Below are 24,109 nucleotides of genomic sequence, written 5' to 3'. Positions count from 1 at the left end.
GGGATATATGTATATGTATATGTATATGTATAGCTGATTCACTTTGTTATACAGCAGAAACTAGTACACCATTGTAAAGCAATTATATTCCAATAAAGATGTTAAAAACAAACAAACATAAAAACAAAATTAGTGAGTGTAGAAACCAGAATCCAAACCAGAAATGTGGATTCTGAAATTTAACCTATATATTTTACAGGACAAAACCAGAGTGAGATTTTAAGTTGTTGAGAAGAAAGCCAAAAAAAAATATTTTGAGACAGCTCTGACCCTCATTCTGTAATCCATTATATTATTATTTATTTATATTGTATACTGTATGCTATCTACATGACATGGTATCCAAATACTGTTATGTGGTTTCCCCATAAGCAAAGCAAGCAGGGGCCCCTATAGGTTTTTCTTTCAGTTTCTGGAGAACCTTCTGCTTGTTGTATGACATTCTTTCTTTATTCTTTTTAATCTTGGATGCCTGCTTCTTTCTTTGAATATTTTATTATGAATCACAAAATGTTCTTAGATCCTACTTACGCCCTTGTTTAATACTCAGTCTTGGACATGCGTCTGTTGGCCTAGGAAAGTCTGTAGGATGACACAACCATTTCTTTCTCTCCTGCCTCTCTCCCCGCCCCTCCATCTCTCTTTTGCTCGTGAACTCAACACTTTGTACGTTCTTTGCTAATGGATGCATTCTTTCTGCAGAATTAATATTCCTGTGACCAGTTGTTTAACTTAAGAGTCATTTAAAACTCCTCTTGATACCTGGCAGTGGCTCTGTCATTGGAATACTGATTTGGAATACTAAGCCTCTCCCAATTACACACTGTTAGGGTGGCAATAGCATTAAGAATAGTGTCATTTAATATCTTATAATATTATTGTCACTCTTGTGCATTGAGGCAGAAAGATATGAATTCACAATTTGTCTTCAGCATCATAAATACATGATTCAAATCTCACCTTTACCTCTCAGAACCCACATTTGTTTATCTGATAAGAATAATTTTAATTACGTAACAAAGTTGTTAGGAGGATTAAAATGAAATAACATATGCACTCACTAAATATGAGGTAAGCTCTTCCAGTGATATGTGACTAAATTTTTTAAAAAGCCACATAAGGGAAACAAGAAAAAATCTTTTATGTTAATGTAGCTTCTTGAAAAGAAAATTTATTTTAAAGTTATACAAAAATGGTAACAATATTATATAGATGTATCAGATGCTTACAGAGCAAGAGTCTTTTTGTTTGTTTGAAATAAGGACATGTCTCTGGCAATGACAGAGTCTCTACTTTTGTTTGGATTAGTTAATTCCATTATCAGGAACACTGAGCTGTATAAATGTTAGTGCAGCTATTTGTCTTTGAATGAGGTACTTAACCAATCTGGATTTCAGTTTCTTCATCCTCAAAGAGAAGTACGTCTTCCAAATGTCAAATTCTATTCAGTAGTTATTCACCAAGGCAGAACTCACGATTTCCAAGATGCAAAATCTGCATGTAGTGGCAACTCAAGTCAGGCGCATCGCCTTTGCTACCAGCTACTACAGCTAGAACCCTTTTGGCATAAGCATAGGTCCTTCTCTCCTGGGTTCTCTTTTACTAATTGTTCTATCAAATTAACAGTATATAACTCAGTACACATTCAGTATCAGTTAGTCACTCCTTATGGCGGTCTTTGATGCGGGACCATAGTCTCACAAGACAACTTAGTAAATTTATTAACAACATTTAAGTTTTTTTTTTTGTAAGAAAGAAATGGGATGAATTTATTATGTCCCTTTTGTTGTAATATATGTTATATAATTCCTCCTAAAATAAATAAAATTTTAAGTTAACAACTTAATAAAATATGCTTTAATAGGGAATAAAATATGCTTTAATACATTTAATAAAATCTTTTAATTATATTTTATATATCTAGAGTAAATCTATTAATTGTTTTAATATTAGGCTTTTCTACCAATTTAAAATTTATCTCAACATAATCTGAAATAATTTCAATCTGATACTATATTATATCTGAGGATTTTATTACTAAAATATCACATGAAATAAAAGTCATGCCTCTTTTTCCCCTAGATTCTAAAATCTATACCCCTGTTCTAATTCATGAATTACAAAAAACAGAATTTTAAATAATGAAAGTTTGAAAATATGTATATGATTTAGTCAAGTTCAGTGATTACACAGGCAAATACAAGGTAAGTGGAAGAAACTTACGATCATATTTCTAATTTTATCATGTAACAAACAGATTGCATTCCCAGATGTACTTTTGCTTTTGCTCTCTTTTTTATAAAATACACTATATCTGTTTATAATGGGACATTATTTTTATCTTCCTATTTATGGGACAATACTGAATCTAGTTATTAACTTTGAACTATAAAAAATGATATTCAGAATGACATTTTATTGTCAGGTGTGTGCATTTATCCTGCATTTCACAGATTTTGTGCATGTATTTTAATGAATTAGAGGGTCTCACAAAATTCATCTATTCATCTATTCAGTCCTCTAGTTTTATGAATGGGGGAAGCAGTTCAAGAGAAATTAGATCCACAGATATATTGTGAAACAATGTCATTGCTGAATGTGACCATTATATGTTGAGTTCAGAAACAACACTTAAAAAAAGGACAAATCTAAGATTCTGTTTTTAAAATGATTCTGACAGAATTTGTACTTCATGCCAACATATAGCTGAATGGAAATTGGTATATTCTTTAATACACCACCATTTGTATTATAAAGAATACAACTACAACAGTATTTATAACGAAAGTGAGGCAGTAATGATTTGCAGATATACTCATTTCTTTTTTTCCCCCTTACCAGACCAATACTGACTTTCAATTTATTCATCTAACATTTATATTTGAGCTGGACCATACATTGAAATGTTCGATTCTGTATTACTCCATATGCTGATTTGTATTGTCAAGTGTCTGTATTACTGATATTTTGTACACAGACCCAGACATACACATATTTATGAATGGTGAGTGTATTAACTTTTAAATTTAATTTCCTAATATATATTCTAATTTGTATTTCAAAAATTCTTTTCCTATAGTTTTTGTATTATCTTATATTGATACATAATTTTCCTTATTCATATTTGTGTCTGTGACCATGAGCTATTCTGTGCAATATTGTAAGAAAAATTTTAAAATTAAGTGATAGATATTTACAACATATAACAGGAACAAGATATGCTACCAGCTTTATACACCTTTTGCACTAATTTTTTCCCTACAAAGCAACATATGATCTACTATTATTTCAAAAACAATGAAAAACTATTGGCAAATAAATAATAAATTTGAATTGATATATATGAATGTGAATTTCCTTTAACAGATACCTTATTATATAGTCTATATAAAAGTTAAAAACTAAAAAACTCTTATTTTTGCTAGAAAAAAAAATTTAATTTGAAAATGCATTTGGAGACTTTAAGACTTTAATTTTTCATTTACATAAAAGTCTTTGTGATTTTTTTTTTTTTTTTTTTTTTTTTTTTTTTTTTTTTTGCATTACGCGGGCCTCTCACTGCTGTGGCCTCTCCTGTTGCGGAGCACAGGCTCCGGACGCACAGGCTCAGCGGCCATGGCTCACGGGCCCAGCCGCTCCGCCGCATGTGGGATCTTCCTGGACCGAGGCACGAACCCATGTCCCCTGCATCAGCAGGCGGACTCTCAACCACTGCACCACCAGGGAAGTCCTGATATTTTTAATTAACTGCCCAAAAAATCTTAAATTGGTTTTGAAAGTTACAAGAAAAAAAATTGACTTTATTGCTAAAAAGGAAGATCTTCTGCACCCTCTGCTGGTATGTTTGCACAACTACAGGTTATTTATTTTAAACTTGGTAATTTTCTTTTTAGTAAAAAAATAAAATTTGAGGCAAATCCAGTGATTTTAGTATTTAGAAAACAAACTGTTATAAATGTCTAAATTAAGCATTCCTTTGAAGTAAGGGAATATAAACCGACTTGTTTGGTTCGTTTACTAGCCTTCAAAAGAATTATATAATGGCATCAATTTATTGTTAATGAGAAAAAGTCATAATGTCACATGTTTCCAAATCATACAATTCCAATTTATTAGCCAACTATATAATCTGTGGTGGTTCAATGTTTGTATTATGGAAATACTAAAACGTTAAAAAGATCGTGAAAAGCCTGGAACAAATTATTTGTGTCTGAACTATCACTGACAACAGTTAGATGAATTATCATATGGTAAAGGAATAGTGAGTTTTTTTAAAAGGATGGAAGTAGCTTTCAATAGTGAAATGAAATAGAATTTGAGTTTTTAGAAAAGTAAATTTCAATTTATAAACATACATTTTGGACTGATGGTCACATAAAACATGAATTTTAGTGTTAAGAATGTAGGTTCATGAAAAATACAAAGTCTTTATATTAATGTAAGGATTCTTGGCACTTCTGTAGGTCTTATTTATTTAAATACTTTGTGTTACAATTTAAAAGATTTGAAGAGTTTATTAAAACACTCAGAATTGATTTTTGTATTTTGTCATATTTGGTCAGATTATTTTTATAAAAATAATTTCCCACATTCTCATTCTCTTTCAGAGGCAGCTACTTTATTAATTTTTGTATACCCTTCAAATTACTTTTAATACATTTACATGCCTATAATTATGTAATTTTGATAGGCCATATGTTTTTATACTATTTTAATTTTGTAAGTTCTATTTATAAAAGTAATTCATGAATTTATTTTCATTGTTGAAACTTCATAATATTTGTTACATTGATGCCCCCATTGATGACAACCCCCAGTACAAAAGCCCTCTTCAAGGATAATTCCTGTTCACACTTTGAAGTACATCCTTCCAGATTTTTTCCTATGCATTTACACACATATGAATCTGTAGAATATTTATTATTTTAAAATTTTCATAATACATCTGTAATTTACATAAATTGTATATAACATATCAGGTACTTGATCTTATTAATTAAATGCCTTGGAAATTTTTTTGTCAGATAATATGTTTTACCCTACATGTTTAGTTCTTGTCTGTTATGCTGTGGAATAGATAATGCCATATTTTACTTTTTCAAGTCTCCTATTAATGGACATTTATATTATTTTTAATTTCAACTGTTATAAACCTGACTTGAATGTCTCTATATGTTTCTCATGTTTCTGTGTGCAGATATGTGAGTATTATTCTAGGGTAAATGCTGAGAAGTGAAATTACTTAATTTGATATTTTGACACATAATTTTCTACAATGATCTTAACAATTTGGACTTCTTCATAATTGTCTATAGGTACTCCTTCATTCGTTCAAACTTGATATTATTTAGTATTAAAATGTTATGGGTGAAAAATAGTATCTGTGGTTTTCTTGATTAATAATGGAGTTAAAATATCTGTTCATATGTTGATTAGTGATTTGTGTTTCTTCTATGAAATTCTTGTCTATATTCTTTGCTACCTTTTTTCCTATGTGTTGTCTGTTTCTTACTGGCTTGCAGGAGCTCTTTCTATATTCTCTAATTACTAACGGGTTTCAATATATTTTTATATATTCACTGGTAATTTGTATATCTTCTGGGATTTGCATGTTCATATTGTTTGCCCATTTATTTTTCTGTTTGAATTGTCTTATTCTTACTGATTTATAAGAATTCTTTGTATATTCCAGATATCAATCCTTTGCCTGTTTTATATGTTTCAAATATTTTTCCCATTCCTTAGAGAAATCTACAAATAGTTGATTGGCAGGGAATACAGAAGACCTGCCACTGTCTCGAGGTATCAATAAGTGTTGCAGATCCCAGGGGATTCATCTGAAGCTAGATGCCATTTTCAGCCACATCCTTTATTAGCTTTAGCCCTGTCCTATCATGCCTTCTTTCCTTACCTTCTCTTGAGAGTAATTCTCTAATAAATTTCTTGAATAAGGATTCCTTGCTAAAACATAAACAAGACGAAAAGACAGCCCTCAGAATGGAAGAAAATATTTGCAAATGAAGCAACTGACAAAGGATTAATCTCCAAAATTTACAAGCAGCTCAATATCAAAAAAACACACAACCCAGTTCAAAAATGGGCAGAAGACCTAAACAGACATTTCTCCAAATAAGATATACAGATTGCCAACAAACACACGAGAGGATGCTCAACATCACTAATCATTAGAGAAATACAAATCAAAACTACAATGAGGTATCACCTCACACCAGTCAGAATGGCCATCATTAAAAAAATCTACAAACAATAAATGCTGGAGAGGGTGTGGAGAAAAGGGAACCCTCTTGCACTGTTGGTGGGAATGTAAATTGTTATAGCCACTATGGAGAACAGTATGGAGGTTCCTTAAAACTAAAAAGAGAACTACCATACAACCTAGCAATCCCACTACTGGGCATATACCCTGAGAAAACCATAATTCAAAAGAGTCATGTACCACAATGTTCATTGCAGCTCTATTTACAATAGCCAGGACACAGAAGCAATCTAAGTGTCCATCGACAGATGACTGGATAAAGAAGATGTGGCACATATATACAATGGAATATTACTCAGCCATAAAACAAAACGAAATTGAGTTATTTGTAGTGAGGTGGATGGACCTAGAGTCTGTCATACAGAGTGAAGTAAGTCAGAAAGAGAAAAACAAATACCGTATGCTAACACATATATATGGAATCTAAAAAAAAAAAAAAAAGTTCTGAAGAACCGAGGGGCAGGACAGGAATAAAGGTGCATACATAGAGAATGGACTTGAGGATGCGGGGAGGGGGAAGGGTAAGCAGAGACGAAGTGAGAGTGGCATGGACATATATACACTATCAAATGTAAAATAGCTAGCTAGTGAGAAGCAACCGCATAGCACAGGGAGATCAGCTCAGTGCTTTGTCACCAACTAGAGGGGTGGGATAGGGAGGGAGACGCAAGAGGGAGGAGATATGGGGATATATGTATATGTATAGCTGATTCACTTTGTTATAAAGCAGAAACTAACACACCACTGTAAAGCAGTTATACTCCAATAAAGATGTTAAAAAAAAAAAGAATTCCTGGCTTAGGCTCTGTTTCTTAGAAACCTAACCTACAGCATTGCAAGGAATTTTTTTTCCAAAATAATATTTTAAGACCAAATTCTCCAATGTAAGAAGTAATAAAATTTTCTTTATTAACAAACATATATACTTTTGGATGTGTGCTATCCTCTCTAAAGTTGCATACTTGTTATGACATTTTCATTGTTCAACAAATTTATCAAATTCATTCTTTTGAGAATCATGTTCAGGGTCTGAGACAGTCTTTGCATATTCATAATATTGTCAGTTATTTGCTTTAAGTCTGGATTATTTTTTTTTATTTTTGCGGTACACGGGCCTCTCACTGTTGTGGCCTCTCCCGTTGCGGAGCTCAGGCTCCGGACGCGCAGGCTCAGCGGCCATGGCTCACGAGCCTAGCCGCTCCGCGGCATGTGGGATCTTCCCGGACCGGGACATGAACCCGTGTCCCCTGCATCGGCAGGCGGACTCTCAACCACTGCGCCACCAGGGAAGCCCAAGTCTGGATTATTTTGTTGAAAGTAAAAAAAAATACTGAATAAGTGAACTTAATATTTACTTAATAAAAAATTGAAATGAATGTAGGCAGTTATATATATGTGTATTAATTAGCGTATTAATTCCAAGCCCCAAGCCCATTGACATATGGGTACTCTGGCTTCTAACCTTCCTTTTTGTCCTATTCAAGATTGACTGGAAATGACAGTATTATTTGTCTACTAGTAGACAGAATTAGAACTTCAGCTGAGAGAAGTTGGGGGAGGTTATACGCTAGTTAAAGTGTACTTGGCTGTGAAATAGTACAAGTATGGTTAATTTTTCTTGATAATTTATAGTTATTAAACATTTATCATGTGCTAGACCTTGTTCTAAGTGCTTTTTGGTTTTACTTATTAGATCATCACAAAATCTTTAAGATAGTTGCAACTATTATCCTCGTGAAAGCTCAAGGAGTTTAAATAACTTTATAAGCCACTCTAAAGTCACACAGCTCTTAGGTGTAATGCTGAAATCAAATCGAGATATTTTTGCATGAGAGTCTTCTTTCTTAACAGTTATGCATTCATTGTGTATAAATGCCAGAACATAAACTATAACGTTCTTGAAGTATAAATGTAGTCTCATTATTTACTTAAGCCTGGGTCACATGTAGATATGACTTTTAGACTTTTTTCTTCTTTCACTACTAACTTCTGTCTAATTTCTTGTCAAAATCCATTCTTTCTTTCTATGTTTCTCTTCTCCCTGTGTTGTCTCTTCTGGTCAGTGAAGAACTGAGATTATATCTGGCTGGGTTTCAAGATTACATGTCTTTCTAAATATGTATTATGGTCCCTGTCCTTCTATTAATTCAGACAAGGAATGCATAGGTTTCCCTAACTCCTGCTAGAATAATCTCTTTGAAATGTATTCCCCTTCCCTATGGTAACTGTTCCTATTATCATGCAATTTAGCACCATGCACTCTCTTTCTCTTTTTACCTAGGAGATTGATTTATTGATTTATAGAGCCAATAAGGGACAACCTATCTCTGCTTACATGCAATTTTTAGGGTCAAATTATTTTGATATAAGCAAGCATTTCTGATATAAGCAGTTATTTGTTTGTATTATTTTCTTCTTTATTGTTGAAAATAACTTACTGTTCTCAGTGTGGCTAAATTATATGCAAATTTAATAAATTGTTAATTAAAAATATCCAATCAATTATGTGATTTCTAACTTTTGCTGTCTTTGGCTAACAGTCTCATTCTCTTCCCTGTGACCGATCAATAACCCACTTGGTCCTGATCAGTCATCCTTTTAATGTATCTCATATTGTCCTCACTAACCCTGCTGGTTGAAGTGGCCCTTGTCCATGTGTCAGTGATTTATCGTTAAAAATGCCTCTATTAGTTCCATATTTATTTAAATGAAAACAATAAAACATTTTAGAAATACATTTAAAGATAAATTACATCATAAAGTAAAATTAGGAGTATGGGATTAACAGATACACACTACTGTATATAAAATAGATAAGCAACAAGGATTTACTGTAAAACACGGGGAATGATATTCAATATCTTGTAATAGCCTATAATGGAAAACAATCTAAAATATATATAAATATAACTGAATTACTTTGTGGTACACCTGAAACTAACACAATATTGCAAATCAACTATACTTCAATTTTATAAAAAAAGATTATTGAAATGTAGATTGCATGAGCTTTGTAATAGAAAGAATCTGAGCTGGAGGGCTTTCCAGCTAAGCCATAACACCTATCAGGACTCATTTAAATCTGCATCAAAATGACATAATTAGATAAGATTGACTTGGAAGCTTATTCAAGCTATTATCTATTTAATTTTGGTGAAAATTCATCAGTGTCCTTTGATATGTTTACATATGATTTGTTTTCTGCCATTGCTTTCTTAATGTTGAAAGTTGTTACCTAGAGAGTATTTGGTTTCTGTGAACTTCCTTTTTTTCCATTTTCACCATGTATCATTGATTTTCTTTTAAGTGTGGTCATTTAGGCTGTATCTGGTTATTTTCTGATATCTTTTCTCAGAGAGAATAGAACTGAGACTGTATTTAACTTATGCAACATTCCCCACAAACACTTCAAATATTGGTCATTGTTCTTAAATTCCAATAAAAATGTATACTTTAGGGATGTTTATCATAAGGGGTTAGAATACTGACCCCAATTTATACACCTCCACCTCCCCCCAAAATTTTTGATGATTTTTTAAACAGTGATTGGGGCAGATTTTGAAAAGTAGCTCATTTTCATAATCACTCTATGTGCTGTACCATCATGCACCACTTGCTTGAATGCATTTCATTAAAAAAGAAAGAAAGTGCAAATTTACTCTGTACCAAGCAGAGTGTTAAGTTTCTTTGTGATGTTGTACCTTCCATCCTTAAAGAAAAATCACTATAAAATAATTATTATCTGTGATCTCATTCATGCTACTGGTAAGTGGCAGAGCTTGGATTTGAAACCAAAATTTTTTTTATGCTGATAGCATGTCTGTGTAAAGGGTACTTTGTGTAGGCTTGTTTTTGCAATAATATACCACTAATTTTATTCAGTACTATCTCAGATGTGGGACATCAGGTCCCTTCATCATCTTTGGCTCACAGTGAAAAAATATGAGGGCTGTCCAAATTCTAGGAAAATAGAAAAATGACAGGAAAGAAAAAGATTAAGGGGGTTTTGTGTTGTTTCTCTTACCTGCTCAGATAGACATGCCTGTTTTTGCATATGGTGATCAGTTTCCAAGATGATAGCTGTGAAACCCTTCAAGGTTATTTTGTCTTGGTTAATGCCTTTGGAATTATGGAAAAAAAGTATAATTTTTTTCAGTGTATCTTACTTCTTTAAGGTATTTTACTTTTATTCTAATATTAAATAGGTAACAAATTAATGATCCATATAACCCCTTGAACTAGAATTTACATCTTTCTCAACCATGAAAATTAAGAAATTTAGCTCCAATTTTATTCAGAATAGGTCTACCATATAATGTGGTGCTCTATTAAGGGAAATGATAGTGTGTTTGCTAAGGTTGTAGAGATCACTGAATAAAGTACTTTCTGGGAGCTTTTTGTTAAATCGTGGTGCTCAAGAACAAAGGATCCTATTTTTTCAGTTGAGATCAAACTGAGTTTCATACCACTTCTAATACAGTCCGTCTGCATCTGTGGAGGTAGTATTGTCTACAAGTTAGTATAACTTTTGTTTATTTAGACAGCATTAGAAGTATAATTAGAAGAATAATTAGAAGACACTGTTCTTACATACAGAATTTGTTTTTCCAAAGAAAATATTTATGGTAATAAAGGTCCCTGGACTATGGGCAGGTCTAATTCAGCCTGTATGTTTTTAGGATCTGTTATGGTTAAAGTGACTCTGACTTCTGAACCAAGAAACATTAGATGAGAATTGAGAAAATATATTTTATCTGATTTAGAAATTTATAAAAATATATGAAAATATGTACAAGGTGCTAAGGAATTAAAGGAAATTGTTATAATAATAAATTTGTAATAAAAATAAATTATCATGTTGTAATATTGTATTTGTCTTTCATGAATAAGTTGAAGTTGATTTGATGATATATTGTTATTCAACTCGTTAACATTGTCTTCAAATGTTAGCAAATTGTAGATATTGATTTTACAGTTTGAAAGACTTTCAGTTAACTCATGACTCTAAAAGTTGTAATTCAACGTAATTAACCTCAAAATGGTAGCATTTCATTTTTGGTAGTGAGACAGAAAATATGTTTGTGTTTGAAATACTGTTGTGTTCAAGTGAAAACTTCATTTTATGAAATCCATTGACTCTATAAGTACTAATTTGTATTAGGCACCTGGGGTCTCAAAGCAAAGCAAAAATGGCCTTTGCCATTAACAGGCTTAAGGAAGGGACTTCCCTGGTGGTGCAGTGGTTAAAAATCCGCCTGCCAATGCAGGGGACATGGGTTCGATCCCTGGTCCGGGAAGACTCCACATGCCGCAGAGCAGCTAAGCCTGTGTGCCACAACTACTGAAGCCCACACGCCTAGAGCCCATGCTCCACAACAAGAGAAGCCACCGCAATGAGAAGCCCGCGCACTGCAATGAAGGGTAGCCCCCGCTCGCCACAACTAGAGAAAGCCCGCATGCAGCAACAAAGACCCAATGAAACCAAAAATAAAATTAATTTAAAAAAAGCTTAAGGTAAAATAGTAAAGTCAGATAGATAAACAGATGTTTACTATGTAAGATAATACTTGAGGATGCATAAAGGAGGAGTGCTAAGTCCAAAATGGAAGAGAATAGGAAGGGAGATCAGAGATGGCATTCTGGAAGGGACCATGTTGTAGAACTAGGAATTTTACCACATCACAGTTACTGGCAGGGCATTCCAAGCAGATGGTTCTACATCTGCTAATGCCTTGATGGTGAAAGTGAACAGAAAGTGGCAAGTAGTAATCAATTCAATTGGCGAATGAAATATGAGACATAGATTTTAAAGTCTTTTAAAAATATGGATAATTCCAACCTATAGCTATTTTGTCTCTCTCATTTAGCTGGAATAAAGAACTTCATTTAAAAGACTATCTGCAGATAAAGTGAAACAAAAGATTTTTATCTCCAATAGATTTTGTATCTATTCCATGTCATCCCATTCAATGTATAAATATCTCTGTGTATCTATGATGTTTTTACTTAAATTAAGACATATATTAGTAGCACATATGTATTGTGAATGGAAGTCTGGTTGTTTTCATTAAGAATTTTATTGTAATTCTTTTTTCTGAAAATTTTTCATTAGTTAAATCCTTTGAATACTTGCCTAAGAGACATGGGATTTATTCACTCTTTTATTTTTGATCGCTGATACAAATGTAAGAAATACTAAAAAAAGGTCAAGAAATATTTCAGTATACATAAATTCTGAAGATATTTCAAAAATAATGCTAAATATCTTGCCATGAATACATTGAAGGCCATAGTTCACCACCAGCTGCAAATCATTATGGTTGATAATGCTCTTATTAGAGCAAAATTATTCACTGGGCATTAAATGGAAATAAATCTTGCCTATAAATAAAAAAATCACAGCTGAGAATGATGTTAATTAAAACATTATTAAGAGTGAAAGTGTAAACAAAATTGTATTATTTTTTGTATCCATTTCAGAACATCTAATCTGGGAGGAAAATGAGATAGTTTTAATTTATGAAAGACTTCACAAACTAAAATGTCTTTGTATTTTAAGCTTTCTTCAGCTAAAGCCTTGCAAGGATACTTAAATGTTTTAGAAGTGGTTCAAACATAGTTTGATTTAAATTCAAATTCAGTGAGTGCAATTAAAGATCATCCAATAAAAATCATGAAAGACAAATTGATTTTATATCATTTAGAACAAAATATCAAATATTTAAAAATGCGTATGTGAAAGAGAAAATATTTTCCATTTTTGTCGTACACTTTCTCAAGGACATAAAGTATTTTACTTGATCAATCTAATAATTTATCTGCAAGAATGATAAAATGGAGGGCCTGTCATTTTATGTAGTATTTGTTATTGTTAGATAGTTTTGGTTGCAATAAATAACAAAAAGAAACAGCATGATTCAAGTTGACAAAGCGGGGGTGTGCACATTATAGTTAAGGAATTAAGTAAAATTTAGAAACAAAGCAAAACAAAACAAAATAGGAAACAAATCATGGCACATTATAAAAACCAGTGAAAAATAGCAGTCACCGTAAGAGAAAGATCTACCATACAACTAGTAATTTCTGAAGTGGAAACATATCTGGGCCTTCAGCCTAAGCTCTTGGCTTTTCACTCTAGTGAAAGCAGTGTATACCATGCTGATTATGAACTGACGCTGTGGTTAGATAATGCTTAGTTTCTTAGTCCTGCTTTAGCACTTATCAGCTGAGTGACATAGGCAACTTATCTTTCTGCTGTAAAGTGACCATAGTAGTATCTACTTCTATAGTTAAAAGCATTAAAAGAGATAACCTGTTTCAAGTACTTGGTGCATCACAATTAATGAACTGCAGCTGCCACCTTCTCCTCATCCTTCTTTGTCTACATCATCAATACCCTGACATTAATATGGTTCATAAATTTTCTATGCTTCTGCTTTTCTCTGCATGTAGTCTCCACTTGTCTTAGTATTACCAGTTGAATTAACTTTCATTTGTCTTTTCTTCAACTCATGGCTGTGGTTTCCTCATAACTTTATCTTGTTTATAACTCTACTCTAGATCCTTTATGATGTAGTTTACTTTCCTCTGCCAGTGGTCTAATTATCTCTAAACTTACTAAATCATAATCAAAGGGGAAGAATCTGTTCCAATTGGTTTTTTCTTTGAGTAGAGATTCTAGGGTCATGTCATACCTTAGTCTGGTCTGTGGTTCTGTTAAGCTCAGGTCAATTACTTGTTGAGCCCCATGGTACATCTGGTGCTGGCCAACAGAGGCAGTGGTGGGGCATTTTACCCAGAGAGCATTGATGGTGGCTGTCATATGCCTACTAAATCTAAATAAATAAGCATAAAAAGTTAAGATTAGGGCTTCCCTGGTGGCGCAGTGGTTGAGAGTCCGCCTGCCGATGCAGGGGACACGGGTTCGTGTCCCGGTCTGGGAAGATCCCACATGCCGCGGAGTGGCTGGGTCCGTGAGCCATGGCCGCTGAGCCTTGCGCATCCGGAGCCTGTGCTCCGCAACGGGAGAGGCCACAACAGTGAGAGGCCCGCGTACCACAAAAAAAAAAAAAAAAAAAAAAAAAAAAAAAAAAAAAAGTTAAGATTAAACAATTTACCAAATTATAGAACTGGTGTGAGTAGTAAGGCTGAGTCTTGAATAGTAATCTTGTGTCTCCCAATACAAATTTAGACTTCAAATATTCTTGGTCATTGTGAAGTTGTGGCACCATTATAAAATTTCTATACAAATTATTGGATATTTTGCTACATAGAAATTCAGAAAATTCTTTGTCAGGATTTTACTATTTATTATTTTAGTATAACAAATTCTGTGTCATGAATGAAAAACCAGTATTATGTTTTAAAATGTCTTATTTATAATTGAATTCTATTAACTTGTTCTATTTGTTTTAACTTTTCTCAGGTTGCTAAGTTGGCTATCACAGTGCAAGCCTTGGAGTCCCAATGGGGGACTCCGGATCAAGACGATCTACTCTGGTCTCCCGGTTGCCGATATTCAGAAGGAGTATTAGCAGAAAACATGATTCTCTTCCTTCTTCACCCTCCTCCAGTAATACAGTCGGTGTCCACAGTTCGTCTCCTTCCAGCACTAACTCAAGCTCAGGTAGTACAGGTAAACGCAGGAGCCTCTTCCGTACTCCTTCCATTAGCTTCCATCATAAGAAGGGGAGTGAACCTAAGCAAGAACCTACCAACCAGAACCTTAGTATTTCAAATGGTGCTCAACCTGGTCACAGCAGTATGCAAAAACTGAGTTTGGAAGAACATACTAAAACCAGGGGAAGACATTCTGTTGGTTTTAGCGGTTCACGAAATAAGAAGATAACAAGATCTTTGACAGAGGATTTTGAAAGAGAAAAGGAGCACTCAACTAATAAGAATGTCTTTATAAATTGCCTAAGTTCTGGCAAAAGTGAGGGGGATGATTCTGGATTCACAGAAGAACAAACTCGCCGTTCTGTTAAGCAGTCAACAAAGAAGCTTCTTACTAAGTCTTTTTCATCTCACTATAAATTTTCTAAGCCAGTTCCACAGAGCCAATCCATTTCATTGGTACAACAATCTGAATTCTCACTGGAAATTGCACAGTACCAAGAGAGGGAACCTGTATTACTAAGAGGTTCTCCATCGTGTTCTGTGGATGTAACAGAACGGGCGGGAAGCTCTTTACAATCTCCACTGCTTTCTGCTGATTTTACTACAGCTCAGACACCTTCAGAGTTCTTGGCCTTGACTGAAGATTCTGTGTCTGAAGCAGATGCATTTCCTAAAAGTGGAAGCATGGCATCCCACTGTGACAACGTTGGCCACAGTGATTCTACCTCTCAGATTTCTCCCAATCCTGCTGCTGCTACAAAGACAACAATAGACCTTATGGGAACTGTTCCCTGTGCAATTATGTCTCCTGGGAAATACAGGTTAGAAGGTCGGTGTAGCACTGAATCTAAATCCTTACCAGAAACCTCTGCTGCTAATCAGAAGGAAGTGTTATTGCAAATCACTGAACTACCTGCTGTGAATGCGAGTGACTCAGAGATTCACCTATCAGCAGATACAAGAAGAGGAGAACATATGGTGATACAAAATGGTGAAACAATGTTGGCAACAAGCTCCCCAAGGAAACTTGGATTTTATGAGCAACATAAAGCAATAGCTGAACGTGTTAAAGGGATCCATCCTATTTCAGATTCAAGAATAATACCCTCTTCCGGTGATCATTATATTTTAAACAAAACATCATATGGATATGATGCAAATCCTGCCAAAGGTATGATGATTTTCTCTGTATAATAAATGATATGAATTATAATTTTCATTATAATTTCTTCAATTTTCTTATTCTATCTCATGGACACTACATTTTTCTTAGTTTTCACTCTTTAGTCTTCTATTTATAATTTGTCTTAAATCATTTTTCTGCTTAAACTTACTTCATTCGTATCATGCTGAAAATGTAATTCATCCACGTTACTTATTTTTCTTAGTTGTGTAATTTAGATTCTGACCCTCAGAAGAAAGTGGAAGGAAATTAATTTTATTTGCAATGTGGCTTTATCTAAGATAAGGGCCATCTTTTTTTATAGTTCATGATAGAGTATTGGTATTTCTTAGTTAAAGAATAGATATAGCCCAGACACAATCATTATAAAAGAAATTCGTATAATTTAAATTCTTTTTCCTATTTTAACAAAGTTTTTATTATTAAATAGGATCCATGTTTTGGCACAGAAAGAGGGAGGGAAGGTTGATTTACTCCAGTCTGTTATTCAACAGAAAACATGGTTTTTCAATATAAAATTCAGTTCAAGAGAATTGTTGAATATATAATACCTACTGGCTGTATTTGACACTTTTTATTCTTTTTTTTCTGTACTGTGATTTCTACTACCACTGCTGCCGCTTTTGCTACTACTACTAACACTAATAGTTCTCCCAACAATATGTCCATTTACTGTTCTGTGCCCTTTGGATACATTTATTTATTGAATCTGGAAGTGATTGAAATCACTACTATTATTCTAACTCATTCTACAGGCAAGATGATTGGAGCACAGATAGGTTAAGTAATGTGTCCAAAGTCACAAAGTTCATAAGTAATTGTTTAGGATACAATCCCTATGAGGTAGGCACTAGTATGTTCCCCATTTTATACATGAGAAAACTGAGACCAAGGGATTATACAGCTGGTAAGTAGCACAGCCAAATTACAACTATCTCAATCCAAAGATCAGGCTCTTAATGACTAGGTTGTAGTACATGTCATGACCCAGGCTCTTTCCAAAACATTAAGAATAATACTAAAATATTAAATAAAATTTGTAATCAGTGAAATTATATATTATATAATATCAAGAATCATAAGTTTATCTGACTTACCTAACTAGTCTCTCCATGAATATAGCAATTTTACAGTTTTAAATGCATGACTTAATTTTCCAACTGTCTTCATATTTTTTCACATTTGATACAAAATCACTTTTACACATCTGCCTATTTTTTTCATTTTTTATCTTGGTAGCCTTGCTTGTATTTTGGGATTTAGTTATATCTGCTTAATTCTTTAACTATAGTATAATTATAAGAATGATAATGGTGATGATACTATGTGCCCAAAGATGTGCTAAGCAATTTGCATACACTGTTTTATTTAGTCCTAACCAAAGATTTATGTGGAAGTTATTAATGACTAAGGTTTAGGATTAAGTTAAATAACTTCATGAAATCACATTGTTAGCAAATGGTGGACCTCAGATTAGAATGTAGGCAGTTTTTTAGAAAATTGCACCCAAAAAGGTAAAAGTGTAATTATTTTGATTATATCTAATTCTTATTTAGAAATGGTGACTTGCCTCAATGTCAAACTGAATAGAGTAAATATTTATCTCTTTGGAAACTAGGGAATGACCAACACTTATCTTGCTGATTATTAATCTGTTGACTGAGATCCTAATTGCAAGCCATTTAACACATTAATTTCACTGAATTTGACACCATGATGCCTGTTCCTGGACATTAGGTGATAATTCATAGTATCTACAACTCGTAAAATAGAAAGAGACAGGCAAATAAGCTGGTAATGTCAAAAAGGAAAAGTTGGTTGCATACTATTCTTCATTTTCATCAATAGGAGATATTCATCTGCTATTCATAAAGATTTTATAATTTAGAAGTTTCAAGATTTTAAAGGCATTTAGACAAATGTATTTTATGTAAGAAAGAGTTGCCAGATTCCATAATACTAAATTTATTCTGTATTTATTGTGAAATAAGTTTAAGCTAGTATTTAATATACATCTGAATGTGCTGGGTGTACATTCATATCAGAATTATTAATGGAATGTTGACCTCTCTGGCAATTTAACTTTTTACTCATTGGCTTAAAAAGTTACTGAAAAAAACTGCCATATGTTGGCTTAATAGGTTCTAGCCAAGAGTCTTTAAACCCATAGATGAGCCCAAACAGAACAGTTTAATTCATTAATTCAACAAATATTGTTTTGGTACTGTTTTGGACACTAAGGGTATAGCAATGAAAAAAATGAACAAATTCCTTCCTTCATGAAGCTTACTTTCTACTGGGAATACTCAGACAATTAATATACAAATAAATAAATGTCAGATGGTAATAACTTCTGAGGATGAGTTTAAAGCAGAAAAGAGGATTAGGAAGTGGGGGTTGTGATTGTATTTTGCATTTTTAAAATTTTATTCAGGTATAATTGGCAAATTAAATTGTATATTTAAAGTGAACAAAGTGATGATTTGGTATATGTTACGTTGTGAAAGGATTCCCCCACCCTCCGTCAAGTTAGTTAATACATCCATCACGTCACATATTTACCTTTTTGGTTTTTGTTTTTGAGACATTTAAGTTCTACTCTTAGCAAATTTCACTTATACAATACAGTGTTATCAACTATAGTCACCTTGTTATACACTAGATCCTCAGATCGTATTTATCTTATAACTGAAAGTTTGTACCCTTTTACCAAGGCAACCGCTTTTCTACTCCCTGTTTCTATGAGTTCAGGTTTCTAAGTGACGTAGGTGATACCATGTAAGTGATACCATGCAGTATTGGTCTTTCTCTGTCTGGCTTATTTCACTTAGCTTATCTTCAAGATTCATACATGTCACAAATGACAGGATTTCCTTCTTTTTTAAGGCTGAATAATATTCCATTGTATGTAGATACTGAATTTTCTTTATCCATTCCTCTTCTCATGCTTACGATGTTTCCAGACCTCTGCTATTGTGAATAATGCTGCTGTAACATGGGAGTACAGATATGTCTTTGAGATAGTGATTTTGCTGCCTTTGGGTATACTACTGGAAGTAAGATTGCTGGATCATATAGTAGCTCTATTTTTAATTTCTTGAAGAACCTCCATAATGTTTTCCATAATGGCTGCACCAGTTTACATTCTCAACAACAGTGCACAAGGGTTCCCTTTTTTTGATATGCTCAAAAACATGTTTTGTCTTTTGACTTTTTGATAATGGCCATCCTAACAAAAGTGAGGTGATATCTCACTGTGGTTTTGATTTGCATTTCCCAGATGATTAGGGATTGTCTTATTGATTGTCTTGATTACTGTAGCTTTGTAGTATAGTCTGAAGTCAGGGAGTCTGATTCCTCCAGGTCTGTATTTTTCCCTGAAGACTGCTTTGGCTATTCGGGGTCTTTTCTGTCTCCATACAAATTGTAAGATTTTTCATTCTAGTTCTGTAAAAAATGCCAATGGTAATTTGATAGGGATTGCATTGAATCTGTAGATTGCTTTGGGTAGTGTAGTCATTTTGACAATATTGATTCTTCCTATGCAAGAACATGGTATATCTCTCCATCTGTTGGTATCATCTTTGATTTCTTTCATCAGTGTCTTATAGTTTTCTGCATACAGGTCTTTTTTCTCCCCAGGTAGGTTTATTCCTAGATATATTATTCTTTTTGTTGCAATAGTAAATGGGAGTGTTTCCTTAATTTGTCTTTCAGATTTTTCATCATTAGTGTATAGGAATGCAGGAGATTTCTGTGCATTAATTTTGTATACTGCAACTTTACCAAATTCATTGATTAGCTCTAGTAGTTTTCTGCTGGCATTTTTAGGATTCTCTATTTATAGTATCATGTCATCTGCAAACAGTGACAGTTTTACTTCTTCTTTTCCAATTTGGATTCCTTTTATTTCTTTTTCTTCTTTGATTGCCATGGCTAGGACTTCCAAAACTATATTGAATAATAATGGTGAGAGTGGACATCCTTTTCTTGTTCCTGATCTTAGAGGAAATGCTTTCAGTTTTTCACCATTGAGAATGATGTTTGCTGAGGGTTTGTCATATATGGCCTTTATTATGTTGAGGTAGGTTCCCTCTATGCCCACTTTCTGGAGAGTTTTTATCATAAATGGGTGTTGAATTTTGTCAAAAGCTTTTTCTGCATTATTGAGATGATGATATGGTTTTTATTCTTCAGTTTGTTAATATGGTGTATCACATTGATTGATTTGCATATATTGAAGAATCCTTGCATCCCTGGGATAAATCCCACTTGGTCACAGTGTATGATCCTTTTAATGTGTTGTTCGATTCTGTTTGCTAGTATTTTGTTGAGGATTTTTGCATCTGTATTCATCAGTGATATTGGTCTGTAATTTTCTTTTTTTGTAGTATCTTTGTCTGGTTTTGGTATTAGGGTGATGGTGGCCTCATAGAATGAGTTTGGGAGTGTTTCTTCCTCTGCAATTTTTTGGAAGAGTTTGAGAAGGATGGGTGTTAGCTCTTTCCTAAATGTTTGATAGAATTCACCTGTGAAGCCATCTGGTCCTGGACTTTTGTTTGTTGGAAGGTTCTTAATCACAGTTTCAATTTCATTACTTGTGATTGGTCTGTTCATATTTTCTATTTCTTCCTGGTTCAGTCTTGGAAAGTTATACCTTTCTAAGAATTTGTCCATTTCTTCCAGGTTGTCCACTTTATTGGCATAGAGTTGCTTGTAGTAGTCTGTTAGGAGGCTTTGTATTTCTGCGGTGTCTGCTGTAACTTCTCCTTCTTCATTTATAATTTTATTGATTTGAGTCCTCTCCCTCCTTTTCTTGGTGGTCTGGCTAATGGTTTATCAATTCTGTTTATCTTCTCAAAGAACCAGGTTTTCGTTGTATTGAACTTTGCTATTGTTTTCTTTGTTTGTATTTCATTTATTTTTGCTCTGATCTTAATGATTTCTTTCCTTCTGCTAACTTTGCGTTTTGTTTGTTCTTCTTTCTCTAGTTCCTTTAGGTGTAAGGTTAGGTTGTTTATTTGAGATTTTTCTTGTTTTCTGAGGTGGGCTTGTATAACTATAAACTTCCCTCTTAGAACTGCTTTTGCTGCATCCCATAGGTTTTGGATCATTGTGTTTTCATTGTCACTTGTCTGTAGGTAATTTTTGATTTTCTCTTTGATTTCTTCAGTGATCTCTTGCTTATTTAGTAACGTATTGTTTAGCCTCCATGTGTTTGTGTTTTTTATGTTTTTTTCCCTGTAATTGATCTGTGATCTCATAGTGTTGTGGTCAGAAAAGATGCTTGATATGATTTCAATTGTCTTAAATTTACTGAGGCTTGATTTGTGACCCAAGATGTGATCTATCCTGGAGAATGTTCCATGAGCACTTGAGAAGAAAGTGTAATCTGCTGTTTTGGGATGGAATGTCCTATAAATATCATGGTCTATTGTGCCATTTATTGCTTGTGTTTCCTTATTTTCTGTTTGGATGATCTGTCCATTGGTGTAAGTGAGGTGTTAAAGTCCCCCACTATGATTGTGTTACTGTCGATTTCCTCTTTTATAGCTGTTAGCAGTTGCCTTATGTATTGAGGTGCTACTATGTTGAGTGCATATATATTTATAATTGTTACATCTTCTTCTTGGATTGATCCCTTGATCATTACGTAGTGTCCTTCCTTGCCTCTTGTAACATTCTTTATTTTAAAGTGTATTTTATGTGATATGAGTAGTGCTATTCCAGCTTTCTTTTGATTTCCATTTGCATGGAATATCTTTTTCCATTCCCTCACTCTCAGTCTGTATGTGTCCCTAGGTCTGAAGTGGGTCTCCTGTAGACAGCATATATATGGGTCTTGTTTTTGTATCCATTCAGCAAGCCTGTGTCTTTTGGTTGGAGCATTTAATCCATTCACGTTTAAGGTAATTATCGATATGTATGTTCCTATGACCATTTTCTTAATTGTTTTGGGTTTGTTTTTGTAGTTCTTTGTCTTCTCTTTTGTCTCCCACTTAGAGAAGTTCCTTTAGCATTTGTTGTAGAGTTGGTTTTGTGGTGCTGCATTCTCTTAGCTTTTGCTTGTCTGTAAAGCTTTTGATTTCTCCATCGACTCTGAATGAGATCCTTGCCGGGTAGAGTAATCTTGGTTGTAGGTTCTTCCCTTTCATCACTTTAAGTATATCATGCCACTCCCTTCTTGCTTGTAGAGTTTCTGCTGAGAAATCAGCTGTTAACCTTTGGGAGTTCCCTTGTATATTATTTGTGATTTTTCCCTTGCTGCTTTCAGTAATTTTTCTTTGTCTTTAATTTTTTGCCCGTTTGATTACTGTGTGTCTCGGTGTGTTTCTCCTTGGGTTTATCCTGTATGGGACTCGCTGCACTTCCTGGACTTGGGTGGCTATTTCCTTTCCCATGTTAGGGAAGTTTTTGACTATAATCTCTTCAGATATTTTCTCTGGTCCTTTCTCTCTGTCTTCTCCTTCTGGGACCCCTATAATGCAAATGTTGTGTTTAATGTTGTCCCAGAGCTCTCTTAGGCTGTCTTCATTTCTTTTCATTCTTTTTTCTTTATTCTGTTCTGCAGCAGTGAATTTCACCATTCTGTCTTCCAGGTCACTTATCAGTTATTCTGCTATTGATTCCTTCTAGTGTAGTTTTCATTTCAGTTATTGTAGTGCTCATCTCTGTTTGTTTTGTTCTTTAATTCTTCTAGGTCTTTGTTATACATTTCTTGCATCTTCTCGATCTTTGCCTCCATTCTTTTTCCAAGGTCATGGATCATCTTCACTATCATTATTCTGAATTCTTTTTCTGGAAGGTTGCCTATCTCCCCTTCATTTATTTGTTGTTTTTTTTGGGTTTTATCCTTTTCCTTCTTCTGGTACATATCCCTCTGGTACATAACCTTTTCATCTTGTCTATCTTTCTGTGAATATGGTTTTTGTTCCACAGTCTGCCGGATTGTAGTTCTTCTTGCTTCTGCTGTCTGCCCTCTCGTGGATCTTCACAAATTTTTGAAAAGGTGTTCAGGAATTCCCTGGCAGTCCAGTGGTTAGGACTCTGTGCTTCCACTGCAGGGGGCACATGTTCGATCCCTTGTCAGGGAACTAAGATCCTGCATGCCTCGAGGTGTAGCCTAGCTGGCCCCATAAATGCATAAGACAATTCCTTGCAATAAATCTTCTTAATATAGGTCTCCTACTATTCTCTTTCTCTGACTGACAGATTTTCGTACTGGAGGTGGTTCTAGAGGAAGAGAATCTTAAGGATGAGTTTCTTAATTTCTCTTTCTCATAGTTCTTTGTTTTTAGTTTCCATTTTTACATACAGTGAATGGGGTATTACTCAAAGTAACATATTAACAAAAATTAGGGAGTAAGCTGTATAGCTATTTGGGAGGAGTATATCTGTGCAAAGGGTATTGGGTAAAGATTCTGGGGCTGGAGCATGCCTGCAATGTTGTAGAAACAGCAAGAAGTCCAGTATGCCATAAGCAGAGTGAACAAGGGGCTGGTGGGCAGTAGAAGATGGTTAGAGAGATGAAGACCTGAGCAATGGGAAGCCCCCTGTGTAGGGGTCCGGAGTAGGGTCATATCATTCGGAACCTGGTAGCCCACTGGAAACACATCAGCTTTAGGATTAGAGAAGCGATCGTGATCAATCTCACTTATGTTTTAAGTGTATCATTCTGGTTACCTTGTAGAAAATAGATTGTGTATTGGTTAGGGAGAGGCAGGTGGGAGTAGGCAGGGGCAGGAAGCTATTAGGAAGTATTGCAGTAACCAAGGCAAGCCGTGATGGAGTTTGTGCCAGGAAGTTAATGCGGGAGGTGGTGAGAAGTGGTCACATTCTGTATACAGTTGAAGGTAATGAGGACAGGATTTGCTTATGTGATTTATGTGAGATATGAAGAAGCCAAGGATGACTAGAAAGTTTTAGAGGCTTCAAAATGATTACATAGTGGGCTTCCCTGGTGGCGCAGTGGTTGAGAGTCCGCCTGCCGATGCAGGGGACGCAGGTTCGTGCCCCGGTCCGGGAAGATC

The 24,109-nt window shown here is 34.2% G+C and overlaps 1 protein-coding gene across 2 annotated transcripts in view; it reads left to right on the top strand.

The window, feature by feature from the left end:
• Window positions 1-14,743: 14,743 nt before the first annotated feature.
• CCSER1 (coiled-coil serine rich protein 1) overlaps window positions 14,744-24,109 on the top strand; it is a gene marked incomplete at both ends in the record, with an annotated part of 1,070,022 nt that continues 1,060,656 nt past the window's right edge. For both annotated transcript variants that reach the window (XM_079713141.1, XM_079713142.1), the window contains one exon: window positions 14,744-16,067. In XM_079713141.1, coding sequence (XP_079569267.1) covers window positions 14,744-16,067 — 1,324 coding nt within the window. The remainder of the gene's footprint in view (window positions 16,068-24,109) is intronic.

Source organism: Hyperoodon ampullatus (assembly GCF_949752795.1).
Source record: "Hyperoodon ampullatus genome assembly, chromosome: 1".
NCBI lineage: Eukaryota > Metazoa > Chordata > Mammalia > Artiodactyla > Ziphiidae > Hyperoodon > Hyperoodon ampullatus.
The sequence above is the reverse complement of the archived record's forward strand: the minus strand, read 5'-3'. Positions and strand labels throughout refer to the sequence as shown.